General features: G+C 50.0%; 1 protein-coding gene across 1 annotated transcript in view; it reads right to left on the bottom strand.

The window, feature by feature from the left end:
* Cfap77 (cilia and flagella associated protein 77) overlaps positions 1 to 27,232 on the bottom strand; it is a 127,741-nt gene that overhangs the window by 57,479 nt on the left and 43,030 nt on the right. The window contains exons 2-3 of the mRNA XM_005346178.3: positions 2,281 to 2,380; positions 1,072 to 1,297 (exon numbers count right to left, since the gene is read on the bottom strand). Coding sequence (XP_005346235.1) covers positions 1,072 to 1,297; positions 2,281 to 2,380 — 326 coding nt within the window. The remainder of the gene's footprint in view (positions 1 to 1,071; positions 1,298 to 2,280; positions 2,381 to 27,232) is intronic.

Below are 27,232 nucleotides of genomic sequence, written 5' to 3'. Positions count from 1 at the left end.
AGTGCATGCATGTACACCATGTGTGTACAGTGCATGTATGTATGCCATGGGTGTGTAGTGCATGTATGTACGCCATGTGTGTGCAGTGTATGTATGTACACCATGTGTGTGCAGTGCATGTATGTACGCCATGTGTGTACAGTGCATTATGTACACCATGTGTGTGCAGTACATGTATGTACACCATGTGTCTGCAGTACATGTATGTACGCCATGTGTGTGCAGTGCATGTATGTATGCTATGTGTGTGCAGTGCATATATGTACACCATGTGTGTGCATTGCATGTATGTATGCCATGGGTGTGTAGTGCATGTATGTACACCATGTGTGTGCAGTGCCCACAGAGACCAGAAAGGATGCCCAGTCCCCTGGAACTGGAGTTACATATGGTTGTAAGCCCAAGTAGTTACTGGGAACTGAACCCAGGTCTTCTGCAAAAGCAATGAGTGCCCTTAACCACTACTAAGCCATCTTTCCAGCCCCTAATCTCCTCACACTTGGGTTACATTTTGAACTGCCGCATCTTAACTACCGACACAGCTCACGTGCCCAGAGGACTCGCTGTATCAACTCCTATAATAAAGTCTTCAATGAAGCTAAAGCCTTGAAACCTCTTAGCAAAGATACAGCAGGCCCTGCTATGATCCCATTGTATAGGTATGGAAACTGAGGCAAGGTTCCTGGCTGGTTACTGTCCAGACTCAAGTCCTCATGCTTCTGTGGCAGGCACTTAACAGTCTGAGCCCTCTTTCCAGACTGTTGGTAGATTTATTTTTAAAGACAGGGTCTTATGTAACCCAGGCTGACCTCAAACTTGTTGTCAACGTAGACAAAAAAGACTGTGAATTTCTATCCTGCTGCTACAAATTATTGTGATTGCAGGCATGTTCTCCCACCTGACCAACAACCTTGAATGAGAAAATCTCCAGCCAGGGTGAGACTGTTCCTGCTTCCCACTACAGCTTGCCTTCTACCACTCCAGTGTTCTGCTTCTGGCCCCCAGTCCCCTGGTGGTCTTGTCACCCTCCTAAGCCACAGGGAAGGTTGGAGCTGGGCTCCCTGACCTTACCGTGAACGGATTCCAAAGGTCACATTGGGAGGGACAGAGGGTGGCTCCTTCTGTCGCCGCTCCTCCTGGTCGCTGATACGGATGTCATTGAGTTCCCGATAGAGCATGTTTTCCCGGGCAGTCACCAGGCCAGCTTTGACAGCCCCACGGTTCATGGCAATATAGTTCCGGGTCAGCTCGTGGGGGCAGGTGGGTTGCTGCTTAAACACGTTCCAGTGCCCGATGGCTGCAGGCAAGGAGACAGCAGAAGGGTGGGTGTCAGTAGGAGGAGAGGGTATGGGGCTCCCATCACATCCATCACTGGGGACAGTGCAGCCTGGTCCTGGCCAGCAAGCCACCTGAAGGGACAGGTCTCCCAGAGATCCAAAAGTGGGCATGTGATGGTCAGCTTTGTCAACTTAGTTTCAAGGAGAGTTTGTCTACATGGGTTGGTTAGCCTGTAGGGGGTTGTCTTATCTAGGCTGACTGGCATGGGAAGACTCAGTCCACTGTGGGCGGCACCATTCCCTAGACAGAGGGTCCTGGGCTGTGTAAGGGTGGTGAAGTCCAGCTGAGCACAGGCAAGCCTGTGAGCAGATGTACATTTATTTATTCTCTCTGCTCTTGACTGAGGATGGAAGATGTCCACCTGCTTTATGCTTCTGTCACTGACTCCCCTGCAGCAACTTGGGACTGTGAGCCAAATAAGCCTCCTCTCCCCTAAACTGTTTGTTGTCGGAATTTGTTTTTTGTTTGTTTTTTCCCAAGACAGGGTTGCTCTGTGTAGTTTTGACTGTCCTGGAACTCGCTCTGTAGACCAGGTTGGCCTCGAACTCACAGAGATCTGCCTGCCTCTGCCTCTAGAGTGCTGGGATTAAGGAGGGTGCCACCACCACCCAGCTTTGTTGTCAGAGTGTTTGATCACAGCAAACCCAACCTGCTGGCTCTGACTTCCACTGGGGCCTCTAGGGTTCGCCCTAAGACTGCTCGGTGCTTTCTTCATGGTTAAGAATGAGGACAGCCACTCCGGGGGTGTCTTTGATGGTCTCCTACTGCTCACTCCTGGCTCCTCATAACTCTCCTCTTTGGCTGTGATCTTACCACGGGACGGACATCTGCTCTTTCCCTCTGTCCCGGCCAAGTGGCTTTATATTACTTGGCTTGTGGGAAGGAGATGTGAGTCCCTCGTCCACCCCTCGAATCTCTGTGCTCCCAAGAACACCCACTCACCTTCAGGGACCCCTCCATCTAGCCCCCGGATGTAGAGTCCGTAATTGAAGTTGATACCAGGCAAGCTGCAGCTTCTCTCCCGGGGCTTGCCAAGCTCTGCCTGTTGGGGGAAGAGGGCTGAGGTAAGGGGCAGAGTCTTAGACTTAGCAGGAGTCAGTACTGTCTCCCCGCCAGCAGCCTCTGAGGGGCAAGCAAGCTGCACGTGAGGTCCTGAAGCACCAACACGCCATGGACAAGCAGAGCAGCCAGCTGCAGCTGAGAGTCCAGACCCGCTACCCTGGAGCTGGAAAAAGAGTTCAAGAAAACTAAAGGAGGTGTCTGGACAGAGGGTCAGTTTCTGTACCTAACACTACGTACCTGCCGGGGAAAGCTCCAGTCATGCGCAGGTGGACAGCCCCAACTGCCTACAGGTGGCTGGAGGGAGCCACCTCCTCTTTGAGCTCTCACCTGGCGGGTGGGGGCCGACTGCTGACATTCCTTCTGGGTCTACACAAAGCTCTTCCTTGACTCCCGGATGTTATCAGCCACAGGGACCCCCCCACACACACATACACACACACACAGTTTATAGACAAATCACCTACAACTCCGAAGGAATGGGGAATCTGTCCAGGACAGGCAGATTTAGTCTTTATGAGGAATGAGAACCCTCACATAGAAGTGAGCAATAAACTCACGACAGGGAAAGCTAGACAGTTTCTTCTGTGATCTTGCAAGATTTGGAGCCACCCGAGACAGTGGTGAGCATCCCTTGAGCAAAGAGAACAGTCATAGAACCCCAAGGGCTGCTCCTCTTCCTCCTCCTCATTGGCTGAGTTTGGGGTGGGGTGGGGCACTACAGATCTGCTACTTAACTTCCTCTATTTCTTTCTCTCTTTTTTTAAACATTTATTTATGGGAGTGATCATGGCAGACAGAAGTGTCTTAGTTAGGGATGCCATTTCTTTTTTTTTACTGATATTTATTGAACTCTACATTTTTTCTGCTCCCCTCCCTGCCTCTCCCTTCCCCCCTTCAGCCCTCCCCCAAGGTCCCCATGCTCCCAATTTACTCAGGAGATCTTGTCTTTTTCTACTTCCCATGTAGATTAGATCTATGTAAGTCTCTGTTAGGGTCCTCATTGTTGTCTAGGTTCTCTGGGATTGTGATTTGTAGGCTGGTTTTCTTTGCTTTATGTTTAAAAACCACACATGAGTGAGAACACGTGATAATTGTCTTTCTGGGTGTGGGTTACCTCACTCAAAATGATGCTTTCTAGCTCCATCCATTTGCCTGCAAAATTCAAGATGTCGTTATTTTTTTTCTGCTGTGTAGCACTCCATTGTGTAAATGTACCACATTTTCTTTAAGGGATGCTATTTCTATTATGAAACACTGTGACCAAAAGCGAGTTCACATCATAGGCCACCACTGAAGGAAGTCAGAACATGAACTCAGATAGGTCAGGAACCTGGAAGCAGGAGCTGAGGCAGAGGCCGTGGATGAGTGTTGCTCATTGGCTTGGTCCCCACAACTTGCTCAGCCTGCTTTCTCACAGAACCAGCAGCCCGGGGTGACTCCGCCCACAACGAGCTGGGCCTTTCCCCACCAATCACTAATCAAGAAAATACACCTCGGGCTTGTCTACAGCCCCGTCCTATGGAGACGAGACGTTTTCTCAGCTGAGGTTCCCTGCTCTCAGATGTGTCTAGTGACATAAAACTAGGCAGCACAGAAGACAGCCTGTGGGACTCGCTTCCCTCCTGTCACGTGAGTTCTGAGAACAGAACACGGATCGTCAGGACAGGCAGCAAGCACTTGGATCTGCCGACCGCTCTTGACCCATATTTGTCTTCTCAACCGAGACTGTGCCTGGATTAGCTCAGATTTTAACACCCTGATTATTTTAAAGCTTTTCAGGCATGTGAACTTTGTCACGTCTGTAGATTTTTAAGTAAACTTGGCTGCTAATAATATTTGACTTGCTGGGTGGTGGTGGTGCACACCTTTAATCCTAGCACTCAGGAGGCAGAGGCAGGCAGATCTCTGTGAGTTCGGGGCCAGCCTGGCCTACAGAGAAAGTTCCAGGACAGCAAGGACTGTCACACAGAGAAACCCTATCTTGAAATACAATACTAATTTTGACTCTAATCTTCTGGTGCGTGGGGATAGATGGACTATGGGCGCCTGCAGGGACTCAGTGTTCCTGTCTTTCTCTAGGTGAGCAGTCCTGTCTTGACAATGGACCATTCTCTGCTGTTTCCTACGCCTAGGACTGTCTTCTTCTTAATGGCCACGCCTGTCTAGAACGGAAGTCCTCTGAGACTGGAGGCCCTGCCCTGCGGGGCACACACAGCATCTCCCACGCCTTCCTCTTCACACATGGACATGCTCCTGTCATTCTTCCCGTGCCTGCTCTCATTCATTGCCCACAACCGTCTAGAGCAGCGGTTCTCAACCTGTGGGTCTCTACCCCTTTGGGGAGTCAAACAGCCCTTTCTCAGGGGTTGGCCTCAAGCTCACCAAGCTAAGGACGCTCCTGATTTCTGGTCCTCCTGCCTTTACCTCCCACTCCGCAGCAACACACACTGGGTGGTGTAAATATCATCAGTTCTTTCCAGCTGTCCCGGGGAAGCCCAGATTGAGACAGCAGCCCAGCAGGGCTGGGGAGGGCCTGCCTCCCTGGTTAACACATGGCTGTCCTTCACTTAAAGCCCCATGGGTTGGAGAATACAGACCTAAAACTCCCCTCTGCTCCCTAGAAGGGCACAAATCCCACTGTGAGGGGCCCGCTCTCAAGACCTCAAGGCTCTGTCTGCCAGCCCCCCCTGGAGGTTAGGATTGTCACAAGTGAGTCTGGGAGGACAAGCAGCCTCCCCGGGGATCTCTGTTCTTCCCCTAAGCCGCTGGCTATTCCTCTCCCTCTTCCTTCACTGGTCAAATCTCAGCCCCCAATCTCCCTCAAGGGCCTGGGGCTCTGGGTTCTAGGCAGGGACTCTGCTCTGTGGTTTGGTTTGAAATTCCGTCCACATAGCTCACTCTGGGCTACAGATGAAGCTCTGGCCCCTCGTTTGTTTATGAAAACTGGTGTCGCCAATGACTGCTGGGAAGTTAATTAAAACATGGCGGCTCTGCAAGGCCCTGCCTCCCTCAGGGCAGGTGCAGGTGGGCCAGCTTCCAGCTGGAAGAGGAACGAAGGACAGACTCAGGAGCTGAGTGCCATCTTCAGCAAAGGGCAGGTGCCTCAGTCTCTGTGCGCTGCAGACCTGTTGCCTAGGGTTCAGGAAAGAGAGGGGAGACACCGGCCACCAGAAATCACCTTTGGGGCCGAGCTTGCTAGTATTTATTCCACAGATCTTTAGCTTGTTCCTTTTTGGCACCAAACCCTGTGCTGTGAGTTCTGAGGTGAAAGCAGTCACACAGCCTTGCTCTTAAGAAGAGAACTGACTTACAGAAGGACAAATCCAATGACAGACAAAAACATCAGCTGTGCTACGAAGAAAGCTCAGACACGTCATCTCAAAACCTCCAAGGCTACAAAATGAGACAAGTCATTTGTGACGCGTGGTCTGACAAAACTTGTATCCGTCCTATATAAAGAGCAGCCACAAATCAATACAAAGGAAAACATGTCTATAGAAAAATGAACAAAAGACTTGAATATACACTTCATTAAGAAGATGTCTGAGTAGCCAAAGCCCACACATCAAGGTATTCAACCTCAGCAATGCACAAAATACAAGTTCAATGGCACTGTCAAGGTCTGAAGCAATCAGAACACTCCTGATCTGTGGGATGGTGAACTGACTGGCACAGCCATGGGAAAGGTGGTATTAGCTATTAGAGCCAAGCATCTGTCTAGCCTATAATCCCATCGTTATGTCGTGGATGCCCACAGTGGCTCATCCTCACTGTCATCCTGACTGGATTTATGGTTCCCTAGGAAGCACGCTTCTAGCCATGAGTGGCACCGTCCTTAGGCTGCAGTCCCAAACTGAATGAAAAGGAGGAAGCTGGTTGGACTTCTGACTACAGATGCCATGTGACCAGTCACCTCACACGCCTGTCACCATGCCTTCCCTACCATGACGGACTGTGCCCTCAAGCCAGGAGCCAGGATAAACCTTCCTCTTCGAAGTTGTTTTTTGCTTTTATTTTTTAGAGCATTTGATTACAGCAACAGGAAAAACAGCAAATAACACTGGGAAAGTGTGTGAGAGTCCACACCTTGAAACATCTGTAAATGATGCTAATAGTTCCCCTCAGGACAGCACCAGAAACCCCACCCCACCCAGGGCTGCTATTACAAGAAGACAGTAAGTTCGTTCTTTCTTTCTTTCTTTCTTTCTTTCTTTCTTTCTTTCTTCCTTCCTTCCTTCCTTCTTTCCTTTCTTTCTCTTCCTTCTTCCTTCCTTCCTTCCTTTTTTTCTCTTCCTTCTTCGTCCTTTCTTTCATACCTGTGTCAGTGTGTATCTCTGTGTGTGTTGTGTATTGGATTTTCTTTTCTTTTTTTGTTTTTTTTGTTTTGTTTTGTTTTGTTTTTGAGATAGGGTTTCTCTGTGTAACAGTCCTAGCTGTCCTGGGACTAGCTCTTGTAGACCAGGACTGGCCTCGAACTCACAGAGATCCACCTGTCTCTGCCTCCCAAGTGCTGGAATTAAAGGCATATGCTACTACTGCCCAGTGTGTTTGTTTGTTTGTTTTGAGACAGAGTTTCTCTGTGTAGCCCTGGCTGTCCTGGAACTCACTCTGTAGACCAGGCTGGTCTCCAACTCACAGAGATGCTGCTGCCTCTCCCTCCCAGACATTACCAGACAGCACCTGATACTGGGAGATGCCCAGGCTAAGGCATCCAATATGTGGACTACTCGGGAGAAATGCAGAAAGGCCACTTCAGAAAGCAGCACTTGGGCCAGCTGGACACAGGATGGCTAAGTCTTACTGAGCTTGATAAAGTGCTCAGGAAAAGAGAGACACGTGTTTCAACTGGCATTATATGGAGAATCCAGCAGGCGTCCAGGGAGGGCAGGGGAGTCCAGGGCAATACGGGGCTTCCTGGAAGCAGAGCTGCTCTGAGGCTCCTGAGGGGTTGAGGAGAGAAGCAGCTGACAGAGGGGACCCTGGGTCCCTCCCTGGGCTGTGTGGCACCAGCCGAGTGTGGCACGTGTGCGCTCAGGGGAGCTCCTGACCCTGAATCCTAGCCTAGGACGAACAGGTGGTGACAGGTGTCTAAGACCAGCTGTCACTCGGCTGCAAGGAGACTTGAGGCCTGTCGGTCACCTGCTCTTCCATGGCAACCTCACTCTGACATCTGTGGAGCTGATGCCACTCAGTCACAAGTCTCAGCTTTGAAGGCTCACATGGGTCCCCAAACAGTCTGCCTCTCATATTAGGAAAGGACAAGAGAGGACCACTCGCAAAAGGGGTCTCTGGGCCTGCAGTCAGGCTGGGCTGTGAATAGGTCCTGGGGCAGGCAGCAAGGCAGGTTGTCGGGCCTCGCGGATGTTGGGGACAACCTCCCCAAGCAAAGAACTCATGTGCTGTCTTTTGTGAAGAGAAACAAGGAAAAGAATAAACATGTATGAGCTCCTGTGTGCAAGGCACGCACGGGGCCTGTGACTCCTTCTGCGATACTATGCTTCCCCCTGAACTCTGAGAATGCCTTATGCGGGGTTGCTCTTCCCATCTTACAGATGGGCAAACTGAACCTTCACGACGTCTGTACGAGGGGCTGGAGGCATGGCTCAGTGTTTAGAGTGCTTGCTGCTCTTGCAGAGGACCGGAGTTCAGTTCCCAGCATCCACATCAGGCAGCTCACAACTGCCTGAAACCCTAGGAGGATCCATCCTCCTCCTCTGACCTCCTAGGTGCATACATGTAGCTTACACGCACACACAGACACGCACAACACATGAATAAAAATAAAATCTTTAAAAAGGGGGGGGGCGGTTTCTATATGTGATCCACTCCAGCAGCAAACTTAAACGGGATTAAAATCGCCTCCCTTGGGGGTCAGCCCTCAGTCTTGGCCCACACAGCCCCTCACCTCTGAAAGGGAGGCTTTCATTCCCATTGGACAGACGGGAGACAGAGGGTCAGGAAGGTAGAAAACCAAAAAAGTCCTACTAATAACTAATAGATAACTAATAACTAAGCCCTATCAGTCTTCGAGTGCTGCCTTCCTTGTTCCTACGTCTGATTCTTAAGATGGCTCACCCAAGGCCTCCAGGTCTGCAAGAGGCGTGTCTTAGTTTTGAACGGCAGGGAACTGTGAACTTAAGCGTGGCTCCCTAACCTGGATCCCTCATCTCACGGGTGTTCCACTGCAGAGAGGAGAAGCCCAGATTCAGGCTGGCCACCCCACCCTCCCCAGCCGCCTTCAAAGCACTCTTTCCCAGAGTTTCCTCTGTCACTGAGTGGCTTGGCTGGAATACAGCTCTGGGTGACAGCTGTCCCCATCAGCAGACAGCTTCATTAAACCTTATTAACATGTCATCCCTCTCCGCCTTAGTCCCATCCTCTCTGCTCTAATTAAAACCCTCTCTCCCCTCGTCCCGGGGGTCCTGGGATTCTCCCAGTTCCTTCTACAACAGCGGCGGATTGGAGCTCTGAAACCCCCACCCCGCCCCTGCAAGGGTGGGTCAGCAGCCCTGGAACTGCCTAAGGCTGGTGGCCCTGAGAGAACCGCAGGCGCCTCCCCCAGGCAGATACGGCTGATGTTTCCCACGGGCAACTGCCACGCTCTCAAGTTCCCTGGGACGGAAGAAGTGGCTGAGCCTTGAAGCCCAAGCACGACTGCCTTCCCTCTCATGTCCTCCTGTTTCCTCAGTGAGTATTCATTTCCAGTCAAGTGGAAACGGGTGCCGTTGGCCAGTGTTGGCTCGTGGGTGGTCCAAACTGAACTTGCTCCAGACAGATGGGGGGGATGTGTACATTTTCCAAAATGTGGGGTTTGTGACAGAGAGCTAGATACCCGAGTTCCAGACCCAACTTAGATGTCCCTCCCAAGAGAGCGAGTCCCCCAAGCCATCGGCCCCTCCTACTTCCTGGTCACCACGTACAGTATAACCTGTTAGCTCCCTAGGAGGCATCTAAACAAAATAGATGCTCAGTCTGTAATTGTAAAGCCTCCCACTCACCCCCCTGCATCCTATTAGAACTGAGAGAGGTGGAAGCCCAGTTATTGCCCGGCAGTTATTAAATAAATATCTGCATACCAGCCCGCTTCTGCATGCATATGCACATGCATACCCCGTGTCTGTGCTCACGGTAGTTCATTACTGTAAAACAACTTAAGATCTTCCAATGGAAAGCACAATATAAATGCAAATCGTGATCGCTATTAGCATAGGCATATTTATTGATTTCCATAATGAGAGCCTCAGATAAACAATCACGGGAAGTGAGATGCACTGTGCATCAAAGGACCCAGGCAGCCTGGACTCGGAGCCGTGTGCATTGTCTGAACGCTGTATAATGATATCAAGAGCCACACACCAGAAGAACACATCCACGTGTGATCAAAGGTGTGTAAAATAGCATCAAACAAACCGAAAAAAGACTCAGCGGGACTCAAAGGTTTACATATATCACTACCATCCGGACATGTTATTTGTTATATTTTTAATGCTTTTCTTTTCTTTTAGTACAGGGAGGAACAGAGAAGCACAAACGCTGTGTGAGGGTAGGTGGTTAGAGATGTCACTTTTATCATTAAAAAAAGAAGAAGAAAAGAGGGCTGGAGAGATGGCTCAGCGGTTAAGAGCCCTGGCTGCTCTCCCAGAGGACTCAGGTTCAATTCCCAGCACCCACATCTGCCTGTAACGCCAGTTCCAGGAAATCTGCGTCATACTAAATGCACATAAAATAAAGTTAGATAAATATTTTAAAAGAAAATAAAAGACAACTCAGTTGGAAGACTGCTCGCTTAACAGCCCTGGGCTCCAGCCCCAGAACGGAGGAGGTGGAAGAAGGTGGGGGCAGGGCTTTAAGTCCAATTCGGTCTACAGGAGATGCTCTCAAAATAACATTTTTAAAGGACAAAAATCAGGGTTGCTTTATACATATATTATTATTCTATATAATATATTTAATATATTTATATTTGAGACCAGGTGAGACTCTTGTTTCGTCACCACACTGCAGCCCAGCGATGAGAGGACCAAGGTGACCGGAGTGGGCTCCATGTCCCTCCCACCGTATCTTCACCCACCAAGCCTCCTCAGCAGAGAGGTTCCTGGGCCATCAGTCATGCTCATTCAGCTGTGATTGCCTTCCCACATGAATAGCTGCTAAGGTCTCCACAGTGCCTCTCCAGCCCCGGTCAGGACAGCAGGTACACTACCGCTAGAGACCCCCTAAGGCCAGCTCGGCCACCCCTTTCCAGCCCTTGCCTGTTTCTCACGGCTCTGGGCTACCTGGACCTCAACCCACACAGCCTGCCTACCTGGCTGCCTGGCTGTTCCCCAGGGCAGCCAGCCTCCCTCTGTGAACACCAGCTCAGGTCTTGCATCTGATGTATGGCCCTCACTCCATGAGGCGGTCACAGTGACAGAGCCTTGGTGCTCCCTCCCCTCCCCCTCGACAGCTTGAAATCAGGTCTTTCATTTGCATTTACATGATCTCGCTGTGCAGCTTATGAGATCCAGAGATTTATTTGCTACTTAGCTCGATGCTTGATTACACTCAGAGAAGGCGGCGGCTGGGAGTGTATAGATGCATCTGCCCAGAGCCACAGCCTCCAGGGGCCGGTAACTCAACAGCAGGTTTAGGTGGATGAGGGGGGGCACGGCATTTGGGGGGGGAATGCTAACAGGAGACAGTGGAAGGAACTATCACCATAGTTTTTAGGGCTTTTTCTTTAAGTAATGAAAATGGCTAGATGTCACTTGAGATTATGAAGAAACCCAGTCGCTCCTATGAGGCCTTTCATTGTCTTGGGGAATGAACTTCCAGAAACTTCTCTCCCAGGAAGAATAGGAATCTCTAGAAAGAGGCACATGTGGAAATAAGGAGGTAGTGAGCAGGTCTCCTGTTCATATCAGCTCTTAGGGATGTCTGAGGCCAGCAGCCCTTCAGCCATACCGATATGGCCATGACCTGGTCATGGCACAGACCAAGGGAGGAGCACTCCACCTATAGAGACAGAGAGTAACAGCAATGCAATACTGGACAACAGGCCGTTATCAGAAGAAACAGAGGAATAAAGCAGCCCCCATACACACACACGCACACACGCATGCATGTTGGTGCATTTGTGGGTTATGAGCAGGTCGGGTGAATTCTAGTCCCCAGCAGGCACACTCTTGCTGTCCGCAGCTGGGCGTACTCAAAGCAGGAAAACTCATTTTCCTGGCAGTCTGTGCCTGGCACGGTGAGGATGGAGTTCTCGGCTGCCAGCCCGTCCCCTGTCACATCATCCAGATCTAAGAGGAAATCATCTGGCAAGTTCCTGGGACACGACAGTTTAGTGATTGAGAAAGAACCGAGGCCAAGCCACCCGAGGTGCAGCTCTGGCTGCCTGCCTCCCTGTGACCTTGACCAAGTTAACCTCCAAGCAGCCAGCTTCCTTACCCATGGATTGGGCTTGGTGGTTGGTTGTGGTTCTTAGCAGAGGGCTTGGTGGGTCCTGAATAAAAAGCGTGGTGGCACACGCCTTTAATCCCAGCACTCAGGAGGCAGAGGCAGGCCGATCTCCGAGGAGAAGAAGGAGGAGGAGGAGGAACAGCAGCAGCAGCAGCAGCAGCAGCAATAAAATGACTTCTAATGACAATCTCCTGTACTCCTAGATCAGAGCCTTGCTCAGCCATCATCAGAGAGGATCCCATCCTGCAGCAGATGGAAACAACTACAGAAACCCACAGCAGACATTATGAAGAGAGTAGGAGAGTTTGGAACACTCAGCCCTAAATGGGATGTCTCATCAAATGCTTCCCTTCAGGGCACAGGAAACACTGTGGAAGAGGAGGTGGAAAGAGTGTAAGAGCTGGAGGGGGTGGGGGACACTACGATTGTGAACAGATGAATTCACAGAGGCTGAAACAGCATGCACAGGGCCTGCATAGGTCTGGACCAGCTGGGGTCCAAGAGTTGAAAGGAGAAGTGGACACATGTCCCATCCCTAAGCCAAAATCAACCTTCAACTGATAACCACTTCCAAATGAAAATTTAGTTTCTCCAAGGCAGTCTTACTGGGGAAACAAACTCCTCTCAGGTGGGCTGCATGCCCAGTAGTAAATGGGCAACAGAAAACAAATTCAATGGAGTCTTTGGGGGTTCCTTGTCTCATACTGTTCTATCAGGGATCTTTTGTTTAAAAAAAAATCTTTATAGTCTTATTTTTTTATTAATATATATTTTCTTCCCTCTTTTTACCCTACAGGTCCTTAGTGTATATATTATGTGTCTTAGTTTGGTTTCCTATTGCTGTGAAAGACACCATGGCCATGGAAACTCTTATAAAGGAAAAACAATTAATTGGGGGTGCCTTACATTTCAGAGGTTTAATTTATTATCACCATGGTGTGACATGGTGGCATGCAGGCAGACATGGTGCTGGAGAAGTAGCCGAGTGTCCTACATCTTGCAGGCAATAGGAAGTGAACTGAGACATTGGGTGTGGTTTGAGCATAGGAGACTTCAAAGCCCACCTCCACATTGACATACTTCCTCCAACGAAGCCACACCCACTCCAACAAAGCCACACCTCCTTATAGTGCCACTCCCCTTGCGGGCCATTTTCTTTCAAACTTCCACATCATAGCTTCCAGTTTAGTGTTTTTATGGGGTCCTTGAGTATGTGAATGAGTGGGTCTCTGTTTCTCATGCCCTCTCTTGGGCTCTTTTTCTCCTGTTTGTTTTTGTTTTTTGTCCAATTCCAATGTGTTAGTCTTTATTTTATCATTATATTATATGATTATCTTGTAGAAGCCTGTTTGTTTTCCTTTATGTTTTCTTTCTTTTCTTTTCTTTTCTTTTCTCTGTATATTCCTGGCTGTCCTGGAGTTCACTATGCTGAAGGCTGGCCCCCATAAGTATGGAGTCATGGGTACACTTCCGTCCACCCCATAGTACCCCAGACACTGGAGATGAGTGACTTCCTCTCAGAGAGCTACCATCCCTCATGTCTCAGAGGAGTTTGGGGGTAACTCAGGTGGATTATGAGGAGAGAAAAAGCTTGGGGGGGGGGAAGTCCCTCATCCCAACCCAGCTAGGAATGCTCAATGTCCTGCTTTGCAAGTGACCATCTCCACGCCAGACTCTACTTGAAGGTCTTCAGCTATGTGGGTGTGGTGACATATACCTGTAATCCCGGTACTCAGGAGCCTGAGGGTGGTGGGTCAAGCCTGAGCTCTATAGGGATAGCCTCTTGTAGAAAGCCAAGGGCTGGGGACAGAGCCTGGTGGTAGAGCACTTGTCGGCCATGGGTAAGAGTCCACATTCCATCCCTACTATACAGAAGAGATGAAAGGGGAAGGAAGGGGAGAGGAGGGAGAAGGGGAAAGAGAAACGAGAGAAAAGAAAGGAAGAGACCCTGGCTGGAAAACACTGAGAGGTCTGTGGTGCACAGCGGGTACGCAGAAGCCAGGAGGTGGGGCCCTCCGGTGTCCTTCCCCTCCAGTGTGACTCTAGTTCCACAGAAGGAAGAACCTGGGAGGTGGCTTTGATTTGGAGACCAATGTGGAAAGAGAGGTCTCGGTTAAGGAGGCGCACACAGGGTGGGGTCTGAGACAGCTACGCCTGGCACTTGGTCAGTTTGGCCACCGAGGGTCAAAGCTGGAGGATCCGGGAGAGATCAAATTTTAGAGACTCCCTGTAAAAAGAAAGGGAGGGTGAGGAAAGATAGAAAGAAAGAAAAAACCTGAGGATGATCTGTGTACATTTCAAAGCTTAAAGCAGAAATCAAAGGGGAAGTGAGCTGTTTTAAGTTTTTGACAGCTGCAGGGATCACCCTGTTTGGACACCGTATTTATGTTTTCGTTGTCTTTATAGATTCATTGAAAATCGCATCATGTAATCGGGAAGGAAAATGTTGGGTGTCCCCCCCAGTCCCTCCACAAACCCTTGTTCCTTCCCTAGAACAGATGAATCCGCCAGTGCAGCCGCCTCCTGCTTTGATGTATATTTCATAGGAGCTCATTGATTGTAAGTTCTATTTCCATGTCAATAAAAAAGTGGTATTGTAATGAATGAGAAGGAGTTTAACACAGAATGGCAGCTGACCCGTTCGCATAAGGATCAGGAAGGGGAGACAAAGCTGGCTAATAAGGCGGGGACAGTGGGAGCGGGGACCAGGTAGTGGGGGAACCTGTGGTGGCTAGTCTTAGCCCAAGCTGGCGAGGCTCAGAGGCCAGAGGCCTGTGCCCTCTTCTTTGCAGCCTGTGGGATTGTTTTATGATGGGTTCTTCTAGGGAGGATGCACGGCCCCAAGGAGTGTAATGAAGGCAGAGACAGCAACCACAGAGGTCACACGGGTCACTGAGTGTGGTCTCCTGGGATGGGAATAGGGGTAGCTTCTAAGATACCTCCTGGTTACTTGGAGGAGGAGGGGTACAGGAATGAGTTCCAGGTTTTGAGGGCTAATCCAGGGGAAAGAAAGGCTCACACAGCAAGAGTCATTGCTTGGAAAGGGGAAGCCCTCCTAGTTTACACGGTCCACCGTTAAAGGGACTTCTGTCCAGTAATAGGGAAATGCAAGTACCCTCAGGGAGAGGGGCTCAGATTGGCTGTGTAGGTACTGTTGTATGTACTCAGGGTGTCAGTAGCTAGGGCCTTACAATCATAAGAACTGGGCTAAGGTTGTAGCTCCTTGGTAGAAAGCTTGCCTAGCATGCAGGAGACCTGGGTTTGATTCCCCAGCTCCTCAGAAACCAGTGTTCCCAGCACTTAGAAAGTGGAGGCAGGAGGATAAGAAGTTCAAGGTCATCCTCAGTTACACAATGACTTTGAGGCTAGCCTGGGCTATTTGAGACCCTGTCTCAGAAAACAAAATAATCAAAAAAAAACAAAAAACTAGAGACAAACCCGAGGTCTTACCCTATACAGGGCTGCCACTACCACACCAGTTTCTTACAGTTGATTCACATTCTGGTTCAGAATGGCTGAGATTCTGCTGGCTTGAGCAGCTTTTAAAATAATGGAATGTGTAAAACTTTGAGTTTGGTGCCTGGAGGCTTTTCAGCTACTGAGTCTCAATGAAGAGTAAACCATGAGGGACCAAGACAGTGGCTCAGGCAGTGCAGCAGGGAGCCTGGAAGCCACAGGAGCCACCACCCCACTCCTAGCTGTGGGGCTGTTTACACCCCTATGCTCCCCTCCAACCACGCCTCTTCTTTGAGTTTTTTTGGAAAGCTTGAACCACTCCCCAAGTAAAGTTCATCATTCTCATTCACTCCTGGGGCTCCCAAATGCCTCACTCAAGTACCACGCAGGGTGAGACGGCTCAACCTGTAAAAGGTTCAGTTCCCAGCATCCACACCATTGTTCACAATCATCCATAACTCCAGCTCCTGGGGGTCTGAGACCTCCTCTGACCTCCCTGGACACAACAGGCCTGTGGTGCACAAATAATCCATGCGGGCAAACACTCATATACATAAAAATTAAATTAAAAATAAGTAAATAAAAACTTTAGATAACACCACCAGGGTGCCCCTGGAGTCTGCACCCCTCTTGACTATCCCAGCCCATGAATCATGCCCCAGGAACCCCGCTCACCAGTCTCTTTAGCAATGGCTTCTGCAGCTCAGGCTCAGCTGCAAGAGTATAGGACAGGCCCATTTTTCCCACCCCAGGGTCCTTCACTGGTCTTCCTCGAGTACTGGTGTGACTGAGGGACATGCTCGGTGCGCTGGCTACAATTTTGGAAGCTAGTGGACAGAGCCCACCACCTCACAGGTCCACATCTTCTAAAATAAGATGTATTCTTCAGGTCACTAGGGAGGTAAGCTTGCTTCGCCCTCCTCCTCATGGGTTCTCATAGAACACGGTCCATGTCCAGTTCTATATAGACAAGAATGGTCTTGAAACTCCCGGTACTCCTGCCTCTGTCTCCTGAGGGACAGTAAAGATTTCTATGGCATCTTCTTGCCGTGACAAAGCTGGCAGGGGTGGGAGTGGGTGGGTAAGAATGTGTGTAAGTGTGTGGGAGTGTACGTGTAAGACTGTGAGTGTGTAAGGATGTGGGGGGAGTGAACAGGAAGTGCGGCTCAGGAAGGCATCTGCATAACTCTTCACCTGTCCTCTGGCCTGACTTCCATCTGTAAAACAGTAAAAGGTAAAGCTTCCGCCTGATCTTCAGGTCGCCATGGACTCTGTCACCCTCTTTCCGGAGCTCACCTGAACCCCATGCTCTCGTGCCCCGTCTTTTGGGTCTCTGTCACCCTGAACCACATGACCTGCTTCACTCGCCCAGGAATTCTGAGCTGCACTGTGGCAGAGTCTGTGAGTGGCCAGGTCCGGGTCCTGTGTCAACCCTCCCACACATGGTCTCACAGATCCATATACCCATGTCTGGGACTCCAGCTGTCCCCTGGTGATGCCAGCCAGCCCATCATGGTTGGGAAGAAAAGATAAACTGTGCAAGAAAAGATCCAAGTTCCCCAAATGCACTCAGGGTGACGGAGCCACGGGAACTGAGGACAAGGGGTTGCTCTGCTGGTGACTGAAGAGGTGACTTCCCAGTGTTGCACCATGGAGGTAAAGACTTCAAATGAGTACCCGACTGCTCAGTGTGAAAGCTGTCAGCCCCTGGCTTTCCGTCCTGAAAATGGCCAGGCTCTGCGCTACTCTAAAGTTAACATGGAAAGACGTGAGAATGAAGTCCCTACCCGCCCTGATATGGTAAGAGATTCCAGCGGCGGCCTTGAGCCAACTTATAAACAGACAGGTTGGTGCCATCGAATAATTTTCCTCTTCCCTGCACCAAATCAGGAGTGCTAATCAGCCTCTCCGGCTGGAGTGAGGGCTACAAACGGGCGGAGACCAGCCTGTAATTACCAAAATAGAAAAAGAACAGCATTTTGTAATGAGTGACAAGCAGCTGAGTGGAAATCTAATTTGGTCTAATTAAGCAGCCTTTTGTGAGGATTTGTCTTTAGATGAAAAGAGGGAGTGAGGAGATCTAAATGCAAATGAGGCCCTTCTTTGGGTCTTAAAGGGCCAGTGAAGTGAGCAGCTTGCTCTGGCGTGGCCTCCCGATTAGGCTGTAAGTCTTCCCACCATATCCCAGGCCCGTGCTAGGCGAAACTGCCTTTGTGGGATCCGGTGCTCTTTTGTTCCTGCCTTTTGTATCTTTTCGAACAAGACACATTGACAAGGCTATCAGGGAGCTTCCTCTATTCAGTAGCAAATTTCATTCTGCCCAAAGAACCAGAACCCAGAGGTCTGGGAGATTAAAGGAATCTGCTCTGTTCTTTGGCCCAATGGGGTCAGCACACACTCAGAGTCATGGGCCCTGCAATCCCCCTCCTACTGTCTTACCCTGACACCTAGGGCTCCCTGGGGCTTCCAGAAATGTCCATCTCTGGCTGGTCACCTGACCCAGGCTGTTCTCCTTGTCTCACTGAGACAGAACACAAGACCCAGATGAAATGCTGGCATGAGCCCTTCGGTCACATGTGCATGCACGAGCCCTTCGGTCACGTGTGCGTGCATGAGCCCTTCGGTCATGTGTGTGTGTGCACGAGCCCTTCAGTCATGTGTGTGTGCACGAGCCCTTCGGTCATGTGTGTGTGCACGTGTGCATACCACCTGCGTGCAGACCTGTGGAAGCCAGAAGATGCAAGATGCCCTGGAGCTGGAGTTATAGGGAGTTGTGAGCTGCCTGGCCTGAGTGCTGGGAATTGAATTCAGCTCCTCTGGAAGAGCAGAAAGAGCTCTGACCCACTGAGCCATCTCTCTAGCCCCAGAATCCAGAATTTTTTTTTTTTAACTAAAAACTGGTACATAGATATGGGTGGCCCCTTATGAGGCTGCCTTTTGGTTCTGGTCCTTCCAAAGGTTTCCTGAAATTATGTGGTCCAAAGCTCCTACTACAAATTACACCGGCAGTCTGGACCAACAAGTATGAATACAGACCTTTAAATTAGGTAGGGTGAGAGGTTATAGGTCACCGTCCAGCAACTGGACTAGGTCAGAGTGAGGCTGAAAAGGCCTGCTAGGTTAACCAAGTACATGGTGTCGGGCAGCACCTCGAGTGGAGGTGGAGACAGGATGATGCTGGCTGCTGGTCCCTCACCCTGACCCTGTCTCCATCCTAATGCTTTCTTTGTTCTCAAGAAAAAGTGTGACTGTTTGGACCAGGACAAGCTGAATGACTGTGACAGTGGGTGGCTCTTGAACTGACCCCAGGTTGACCACAGCTTCTCCCTCATAATACCAGATCAAAGCTCCCTCTCTAGCCTGCCAAGCCCATAGTCCCTCCTCTTGCTCATCCCCGTCTTCCTCTTCTCCTCTCCTCCTCTCTTCCTCCTCCTCTTCCCCTCATCCTTTTGTCATCCAGGCTAGCCTTGAACTCACTTCGGGTCAGCCGAGGATTGCACTGAATTTCTGAGCCTCTTGCCTCCATCTGTCAAGTGCTGGGATTACAGACATGCACTCCCACCCCTAGTTTATGCTGGGATTGCAGACATGCACCCCCACCCCTGGTTTATGCAATACTGGGGACAGAATTGGGGCTTGGTGCATGCCAAGCAAACACTACCAGCTGAGAGCCGAGAGCTCCATCCCTAGAACCAAGCTTCCTCTTTCTTTCTGTTTGGATCATTCTTGCTTTACCCCTGTCTGTTCGGCCTGCAAAGGACCCTAAAGCAGGATCTAGGATCAGGGCTTAAGCTAAATATGGGGCAAAAGAAGGCATGGAGCACAGTACGGAAAAAGTGCTCAAACGTATCTGTGGTACTTCAAAGTCTGAAGTCAAGCCGAGGCATCCGCTTCCAGGTTCCTTCCCTGCCTCTCTGCCAGAAGCCCTCAGCCCTCAGCCCTCAACCCTCAGCTTCTGACCACATCACTTCAGTTTCCACCTGTCTTAACTCGGCTCTGCCCCAGGGTATGTGTCTCAAGTCTCACTCTCTTTCCCCTATCAAAGCACCTGTCACCTTAGATGGAGCCTTAACTCATGACATCTGTAAAGACCCCCTTTATCGATACGGTCACATTCACAGAGATTGGATTAGGACGTGGACATATCTTCTGGGAAGGCACTATTCAACTCCCACATCTCCAACCGCATGGCACCACGATGCATAATCCTAGTGCCGTTCAAAGGAGGCTGCTACAGTCTGAGTGGGGACAGCAACTCCATGGACCCTCCCAGTGCAGTGGCCAATACAAGATGCATGACCACTTTGGGATCTAATCTCCTCAAAAATGGTCCCCAGTAGAGAAGCTGCCATCCCAGTTTCATGTAAATTCTTTATTCTTCCTGTCCTTCAGCAGCGGATGCCCTTCCCCTTCTGTCTCATGCTCCCGGTGCCCTCCTTGATGGCGTGTGTGTGGGGGAACTCAGGTCATAAAATACAGGGGAAATCCACACAGGGTTATCTGCTCAGCTTCAAAGAGGGTTCCCCAGCATCCCCCCAGCAGGGTAACTTGGCTTTGGGCTGTGATGAGCCCTGCATTTCCTGATACCAAGCGACCTCAGTGGTGGGGCCAAGGGTGAACAGAGCCATAAGATCAAGAATGAAACCCGCTTTGGCCCAGACCAGCTTCCCAGATGCCAGCCACTCCTCCCTGCCCTGCAGCTGCCTGGGGAATCCAACTGTCCTTTGCTGGATGCCTGGGAAGGACGGTTTTCAAGGCCAACGATGAGGGTTTAAAGGACCGTGGCACTTCACTAGACAGCCAAAATCAGTTCCTCCTTCCTTGAGGACCTCAGGCTCCAACGATGTTACCCACAAGTAACAAACACCTTCTCACTGGGTCAACTCTACTCAAACAACAAAATAGTGAAAAGTGTGTGTGTGTTTGTGTGTGTGTGTAAGATGACATCACCATCGTGTGAAGCAACCTGGGGAGGTCTGTGCATTACAATTCCACAGCCCAGAATTCCCACAAGAAATCAAATATAAGCTCTTTAAGAAGCCTTAAATCATTTTGAGCTTTCTTATTGACTTATTAAAATGCAGCTTAGAACACGCCTTCACACGATCCTTTTACAAGGGTCAGGGATATAACAGTTGAAGGAGCACGATTAGGAGGTCGGGTGGGAAAGGCAGAAGCAGTCACACCCCGTTTTGCCTATTTCAGGGATCATGTCCCTGATATTCTGGTAAACCCTGCCAGTCTGCTGCAAGGCTGGCTTTGCTGGAGTTAGCGCCATGTACCCACTTGTCACCAACCTGATAGTCTGCTAACCATTCTCCGAGCAGAAATATCTCCTGCCGAGACCCCTCTCTGCTTCCTTTGCAACTGGACCCCGGCGGTTCTATCTGTGAACAGCCCTCTGGTTCTAAGGATAGGACTTTCGACAACGCCTTTGTTACCGGCTTCAAAGGGCTTGGAACATTCAGGGGCAGCCTTTGATCCCGGCACACTTGAGTGACTGAACCAGCTGGAACGCCAGGCCATGTTTATCCCATTTCGCTCCAGTGTGGATCCTCCCCGAGGTGAAGGGGCTCCAGGGCCACAGCTGAGGCCTGAGTTGGGTGCACAAGGTTTCTGTGAGAGTGTTGGCTGTGAAACAGAGCCAATGAGAACAAAGGCTAGGAAAGCCACCCTCTTCAAGGCAAGGCATCTACCACACACCACTTACCCTTCCCCAAACCCAAGATGCAGATCCGGGCCTGGGGGCTCTATCCCTCCCCAGCTGGATAACCTTGACAAAGTCATCAGGGGTAAATGAGGGATGCCAAAGAGAAAATGCCTTTGAGATGAGAGCGTGCCTGCCAAGTGTGAGACTTAACTTGCTGACTATGTGGGTCTAAATTGGAAAACCGGAGCAATTTCATATGGTTCAGCAGAAGCTGCTACCCTGTTCTTGGCATGAAGCGAAGTCTACACTGCTATGAACTTGTCATGTTAGTGGTGGCATCTGTGCACCGTGACCACATGTGTCTACTATCTGGAGTCACGACGGCACCTGCCATGTCACACCTGCCACGTCACACCTGCCACGTCACACCTGTCCTGTCATCACCTGTGCTGCAGACTGGCCTCTCCCGCCCTTAACAAAGAGCCTGGCAGGTAACTGTGGAAGGAAGCAGCCCATCCACCCACAGAGGCTCCTGTGGGCCCCACATGGCACAGACTACCCTGGGTCACCTGTGGATAGGAAAAATGATGTGGAAGTGAGGTGATCCCAGGTCCCCAAAACTAGCGACTTTCTAAGAAGAGAGAAGAAAGACGACTCAGAGAACAGAGACTCTGACCACTAGGGCTCTGCTTGTGTGTCTGCCAACACTGTTCAAATGCTTGAAGCACGTGGCCGGAGAAATGGCCCATGCCACCACGGCCACTGCTGTACCCTTCTCCCTCTCTCCGTCTCTTCCGTCTCTTCTCCCCCATCCTGCTCTTGGCTGTTTGAGACAAGATTCCCAACAACCTAGGCCAGCCTAAATATGCCAGGGAGAACTATGAACTCTAAGAACCCCTAATCCTCCTGCCTCTATTTCCTCAGTGCTGGAGTTACAGACATGTTATCCCTGGTGTGTGTGTGTGTGTGTGTGTGTGTGTGTGTGTGTGTGTGTGTCTGTGTGTGTGTCTGTGTGCGCGTGCTCGTGCCTCCACTTCCTTAGTGCTGGGATTACAGTCATGCCAATAGCCGGCTTTTGTCCCTGACCCCACGTGTGTGTGTGTGTATATGTATGTGTGTATATGTGTACACATGTCTGTGTGTCTGTATGTGTGTAAATATGTGTGTGTATGTGTATCTTCCTCTCGGAGAACAAGTCTCTCCGATTCCAGGTCACCATCTCACCAAGAACATGAAGGGAGAAGGACAACTGTCCCCTCATGTCTTCTCATGAGGCTTTCAAGCCCCACCTCTCTCTCCAGCACTTATCAATAAGGGAGCCTGAGTAAGAGGCTACCCAAGAGAACCCCAGTGCCCTCATCTGCAGGTGGGGCTCAAGGGTTCCTCCTTGCTGGGTAGCTCAGTGTGTCCTCGGTGTTCACTAAATCACACTGGCTATCATGGTTCCCCAACACTGGCTGTCTCCAGAAAGTCTTCCTCAAAATGCTGGAGCAAATGGCAGAATCAAAGTCAGGCCTGTGGTGAGACCACTGTCATTCTCCTGGCTTTCTGGCTTCGTTAGTTATTAATCTGTTACCTCTGGGGGTGACTCCGGGAGCCTTCTCAGGTCTACCCTCCACAATTTCTGCAGTTTCATCCGAATCTAATTATTTCAAAACCGGAAAAGCAATATTTTTAGATGGGCCAGTGAGCTCCCTGCACATGGTAAAGGTGGGTAGATGTGCGGATATTTGTGTCTCTTCTAGGCACTCCGTGTGCCTCTGTCGGCCCCCGCCCCACACCCATTCGGCTGCCTTGGTATTTTCCTTCATTATACCAGCGCCTCAGAAGTAAACCTCTCTAATTTCCTACACCACAGCTATTTATTTAAATGCTAACTCGCATTATGAAGTGATAATCCACGCGCGCAGGAGATAATTTATGAAGCATTTAAATTAAGAGCAGCAGCTAATTGGGAGCATGTGTCTTATAAGCCCTGCTAACACCAGAAAACTACAAATTAGGAGAAACGGGGGGGGGGTGCTTTTATCTCGCCTTCACCTTCTTTTCTAAGGTGCTGGTGGCTGGGGCGGGGGTGCAATAGCTCAGATCGCACAAGCTGGTCCCCCTGCCCCTCTGTGGCTGTGTCCCTGCTCCGTTCTGGAGAGTGTGTGCTCCTCTCCTGGCTGCTCCGGCTAACACAGCGTCACTGTGTGTGTTCTTAAAGCGCCTCCCAGCTCCACGGCAGAGACACGTGTGGCAAGGATTGGTGGTGTTAGCTGGGCACCATGACACACGTCAACTTGACAGGCAGAGGTAGGAGGACCACGTGAGCCCAGGAGCTGGAGGTCGGCTTGAGCAGCAAGATGAGACCGTTTTTGGTTTGGGGTTTATCTTGGGGATGTGACTTTTTAGACTTTGGACCTAATCAAGAAAGAGGCAAAACAGACAATCTGTGGAGGAAGGGGCCAAGGACTGGAGAATCCAAAAAGGCAATGGATTGTGAACTTTTTTTTTTCTTTTCTGGTTTTTCAAGACAGGGTTTCTTTGTACGACAGTGCTGACTGTCCTGGAACTCACTTTGCAGACCAGGCTGGCCTCAAACTCAGAGATCACCTCCCTCTGCCTCCTGAGTGCTGGGATCGAAGGCACATACCCTTATGGCACAGCCCAGCTTACGGTGCATTTTTTAAAAAAGGATGTATTTACTTTTATGTGTCTAAGCGTTTTACCTGCATATATGTCTCTACATGACCTGCTTGCTGGAGCCTATGGAGGCCAAAAGAGGGAGCTGGATCCCTTAGAACTGGAGTTTCAGATGGCTGTGAGCCACCATGTAGATGCTGGAATTGGACCCAGGTCCTCTGCGAAAGCAGCCAGTACCCATCTCTTCAGCTCCCCTACTTTTGATTCTTCATTTGACAAAAAGCTGCCTTGCTTTGTGTATTCAGGCAGGAGAGCAACACAAACATATGGGTGCTGCATGTAATACAGGTTTTTGTTAATGAAGCACACGTGTGTGTTTGTTGGTCTATCTTTTCAAAATCCGTCCAATGAGCAGCTATTCTGTGGGTACCAGGTATGGAGTAGGAAACTGGAGAAACATTACAGAGATCTGGGAAGCTGGTTCAGTGGATAAGTGTTTGCTGCTCAAACGTGAGGACCCGAGTTCAAATCCTCAGCATCCATGTAAAAAGCCAGGCATTCACTTGCACTGTGGGGGCAAAGACAGGAGGATTGTTAGGGTTTGCTCGCCACCGGCCTAGCTCCAGGTTAAGTAAGAGACCCTGTCTCAAGGGAATAAAGAGGAATGTGACAGACCCCACATCTGATGTCTTCCTCTGCCTCGTCACGTAGCCTTGTCCAGCATTTTTTAAAGCGGGGATTTTGGAGGCCAAATGCGGGTCTTCGTGTGCGCATGGCAAGCACTTTGCGCACTGAGCCATGCTTTTTACTGACTGCACACTGGAGAGGCACAGTCCTAGATACAATGAGCTAAGCATCATGGAAATCAGTACCACCTGTTTCTTTCTTCCTTTGACATTTCACAGGGCCTAAGTGGCTTGTTTTCTGTAAGCAAGGTACAGTTTCTTCCAGAGCTGTGCATCCCCTCCTGTTAGGATAGCACAGCCTTGAAGACAGGCGCATCTAAACTGAACTTCCTGTGCTGTCTTGTCCTCGCTTGGACCTGGAGCCATTTAACCTGTCCCAGCATCAGTTTCGGGATTCTGAGAAGCCATCTGCCAAGACCTCCAGCATGATATCTGGACCCAAGCTACAGTATGAGTGTTACTACCTACTGGGTGGACAATGCGCATGTTTCCTTTATTTTATTTATTTTTATTTTGTTTCGCTTTTATGAGTTTCTCTGTATAACAGCCCTGGCTATCCTGGAACTCATTCTGTAGACCAGGCTGGTCTTGAGCTCAGAGATCCACCTGCCTCTGCCTCCTGAGTGCTGGGATTAAAGGCGTGGCCACCACGCCTGGCTGTCTGTTTCCTTTAAATGTGACATTAGGGACTGCTCATGCTCATTTTAAATACCATTTCCTAAGGAAGAATGAACTGCTTTTATCATCAATGAATGAAAATCTAGTCTTGCATAGGGAAAGGCTCGGAGAGGTGAAGCAGGCTGAGTTTACTCTGTCTAGGACTCCTGTGGACATCAGAAACTCAAGGATATTCCCAATTTAGGATTAAAACAACGGGTGCTTATGATGTCTGTGTGTCCGGGGTGGAGTTCATAGCCTTCTAGATTATACCAAGTGGGTTTCTGCCTCTTCCTAGCAGCTCAGTTTGGAGGTGCCAAGCACTCTAGGGCCTGACATCTGTCACGGGCCTAATTTAACTCTTGACTCCAGGCCCAGGCCTGCTTCCAGAAGCTCCTAGGCTGGGTATGGGTAATGCCACAGGGCTGCCTCCAGCAGGGCATCCTGTCACCCCTGTGCCAGGGCCACCAGCTTCCATCAATTAGGTTGTTGCTTCCTTCCTTTCTGTGTCACTGGAGTGTGGGGGACTGTCTTCTGTTAGAGTCAGAGTGTCCCTGCAGTGAGAGTGACTTCAATGGGTTGTAGAAACCTGAGAAAGTCTGCCTCCTTCAGACAGTCAGCTGGGCGGCCGAGAGAGACAGCCAGCGGTACATCCCAGCCTCCTGAGAGTGAGCAAGTGAAGGTGGCCTAGGCCTTTCCCCCTAGCCTGCGGCTCAGTGCCTGCAAGAAGTACGCGTGTGCAGAGTCCTTGACTGGTGTGTTGCTGTCAAACACCTTCCCCACAGAGGCAGGATAGCAGCACAAAGCTGGGGAGAGAGAGCAGGTGGTCATGGGATGAAAGCCAGCTGACCTGTGCCAAGGGTCACTCTTTCCCATCTATCTATCTATCTATCTATCTATCTATCTATCTATCTATCTATCTATCTATCTATCCTATCATCTATCTATCTATCTCTCCCTCTCATGACAGAGTTTCTCTGTGTAGCCCTGGCTGTCCTGGAACTCACTCTGTAGACAAGGCTGGCCTCGAACTCATAGAGATCCTCCTGCCTCTGCCTCCCGAGTGCTGGGATTAAAGGTGTGCGCCACCACTACCCAGAGCTAAGGGTCATTCTCAGTACCTTCACACCTTAAAACATGGGTACTCCGGGAGCGGGAGAGATGGCGGTTAAGAGCACTGACTGCTCTTCCAGAGGACCTGGGTCCAATTCCCAGCACCTACATGGCAGCTCACAACTGCCTTGTAACTCCAGTTCCGGGGGACCTGACACCCATGGCAAAACACCAAGGTACATAAATAAAAATAACTAAATTATAAAAACAATATCAGAAACAACGATGGATACTTTGTGGCCCCAGTGGGTCCCCTGTTTAACTTCACCTACATGTATGTGCACGTGTATCCTAGCAAGGAGCGGTATGATGATGAGGACTTGGAAGATATGTAACGGTCATTGGTAAGGCTGTCTGACTGCATATCCAGGTAACGGGGTGAGTCAAAGCTTTTCAAAAAGAGGACGAAGAATGGGGGCTGAAGAGATGATTCGGTGGCTGAGAGCACTGGTTGTTCCTGCAGAGGACCCACGTTAAGTTCCCAGCACCCACATGGTGCTCACAACCATCCACAACTCCAGTTTCAGGGAATCTGACACCCTCTTCTGACCTCTGTAGGCACCAGGCATGCATGTGGTGCGCAGACATACATGCAGGAAAAACACACATACATAAAATCAAATAAATCAACTTAAAAAGGAGGATGAGGGAGCTGGGCGTATTGGGTACACTTGTCATTTTAGCACGAGGGAGGCTGAGGCAGGAGGATGGGGAGCTCAGGTCATCCCAGACTGCAAAGCAAGACCCTGTCTGAGAAAAAGGTGCTTTCTATGTAGACATGAGGAGCTGAGACTGTACTCCCTAGCACGCATAGGAAAACCTGGGCATAGCCATGAGTCCTGATAATTCCAGTGCTGGAGATGGGAAGTTTAGCAGGAGCCCTGGGATTCACTGGCCAGAAAGTGTCGCTTAACTAACAAGCTCCTGGTTTAGCAAAAGACTGTCTCAAAAGTGAAGGTAGAAGCCAGGTGGTGGTGGCACACACCTTTAATCCCAGCACTTGGGAGGCAGAGGTAGATGAATCTCTGTGAGTTTGAGGCCAGCCTGGTCTTAAGTTCCAGGGCAGTCAGGGCTGTTACACAGAGAAACCATGTCTCAAAAAGCCAAAATACTACTACTACTACTACTACTACTACTACTACTAATAATAATAATAATAATAATAATAATAATAACAATAATAATAATAATAATAATAATA

Source organism: Microtus ochrogaster, chromosome 4 (genome assembly GCF_000317375.1).
Source record: "Microtus ochrogaster isolate Prairie Vole_2 chromosome 4, MicOch1.0, whole genome shotgun sequence".
Lineage (NCBI taxonomy): Eukaryota > Metazoa > Chordata > Mammalia > Rodentia > Cricetidae > Microtus > Microtus ochrogaster.
Note: the sequence above shows the minus strand (reverse complement) of the source record. Positions and strands in the feature narration are given on the sequence as shown.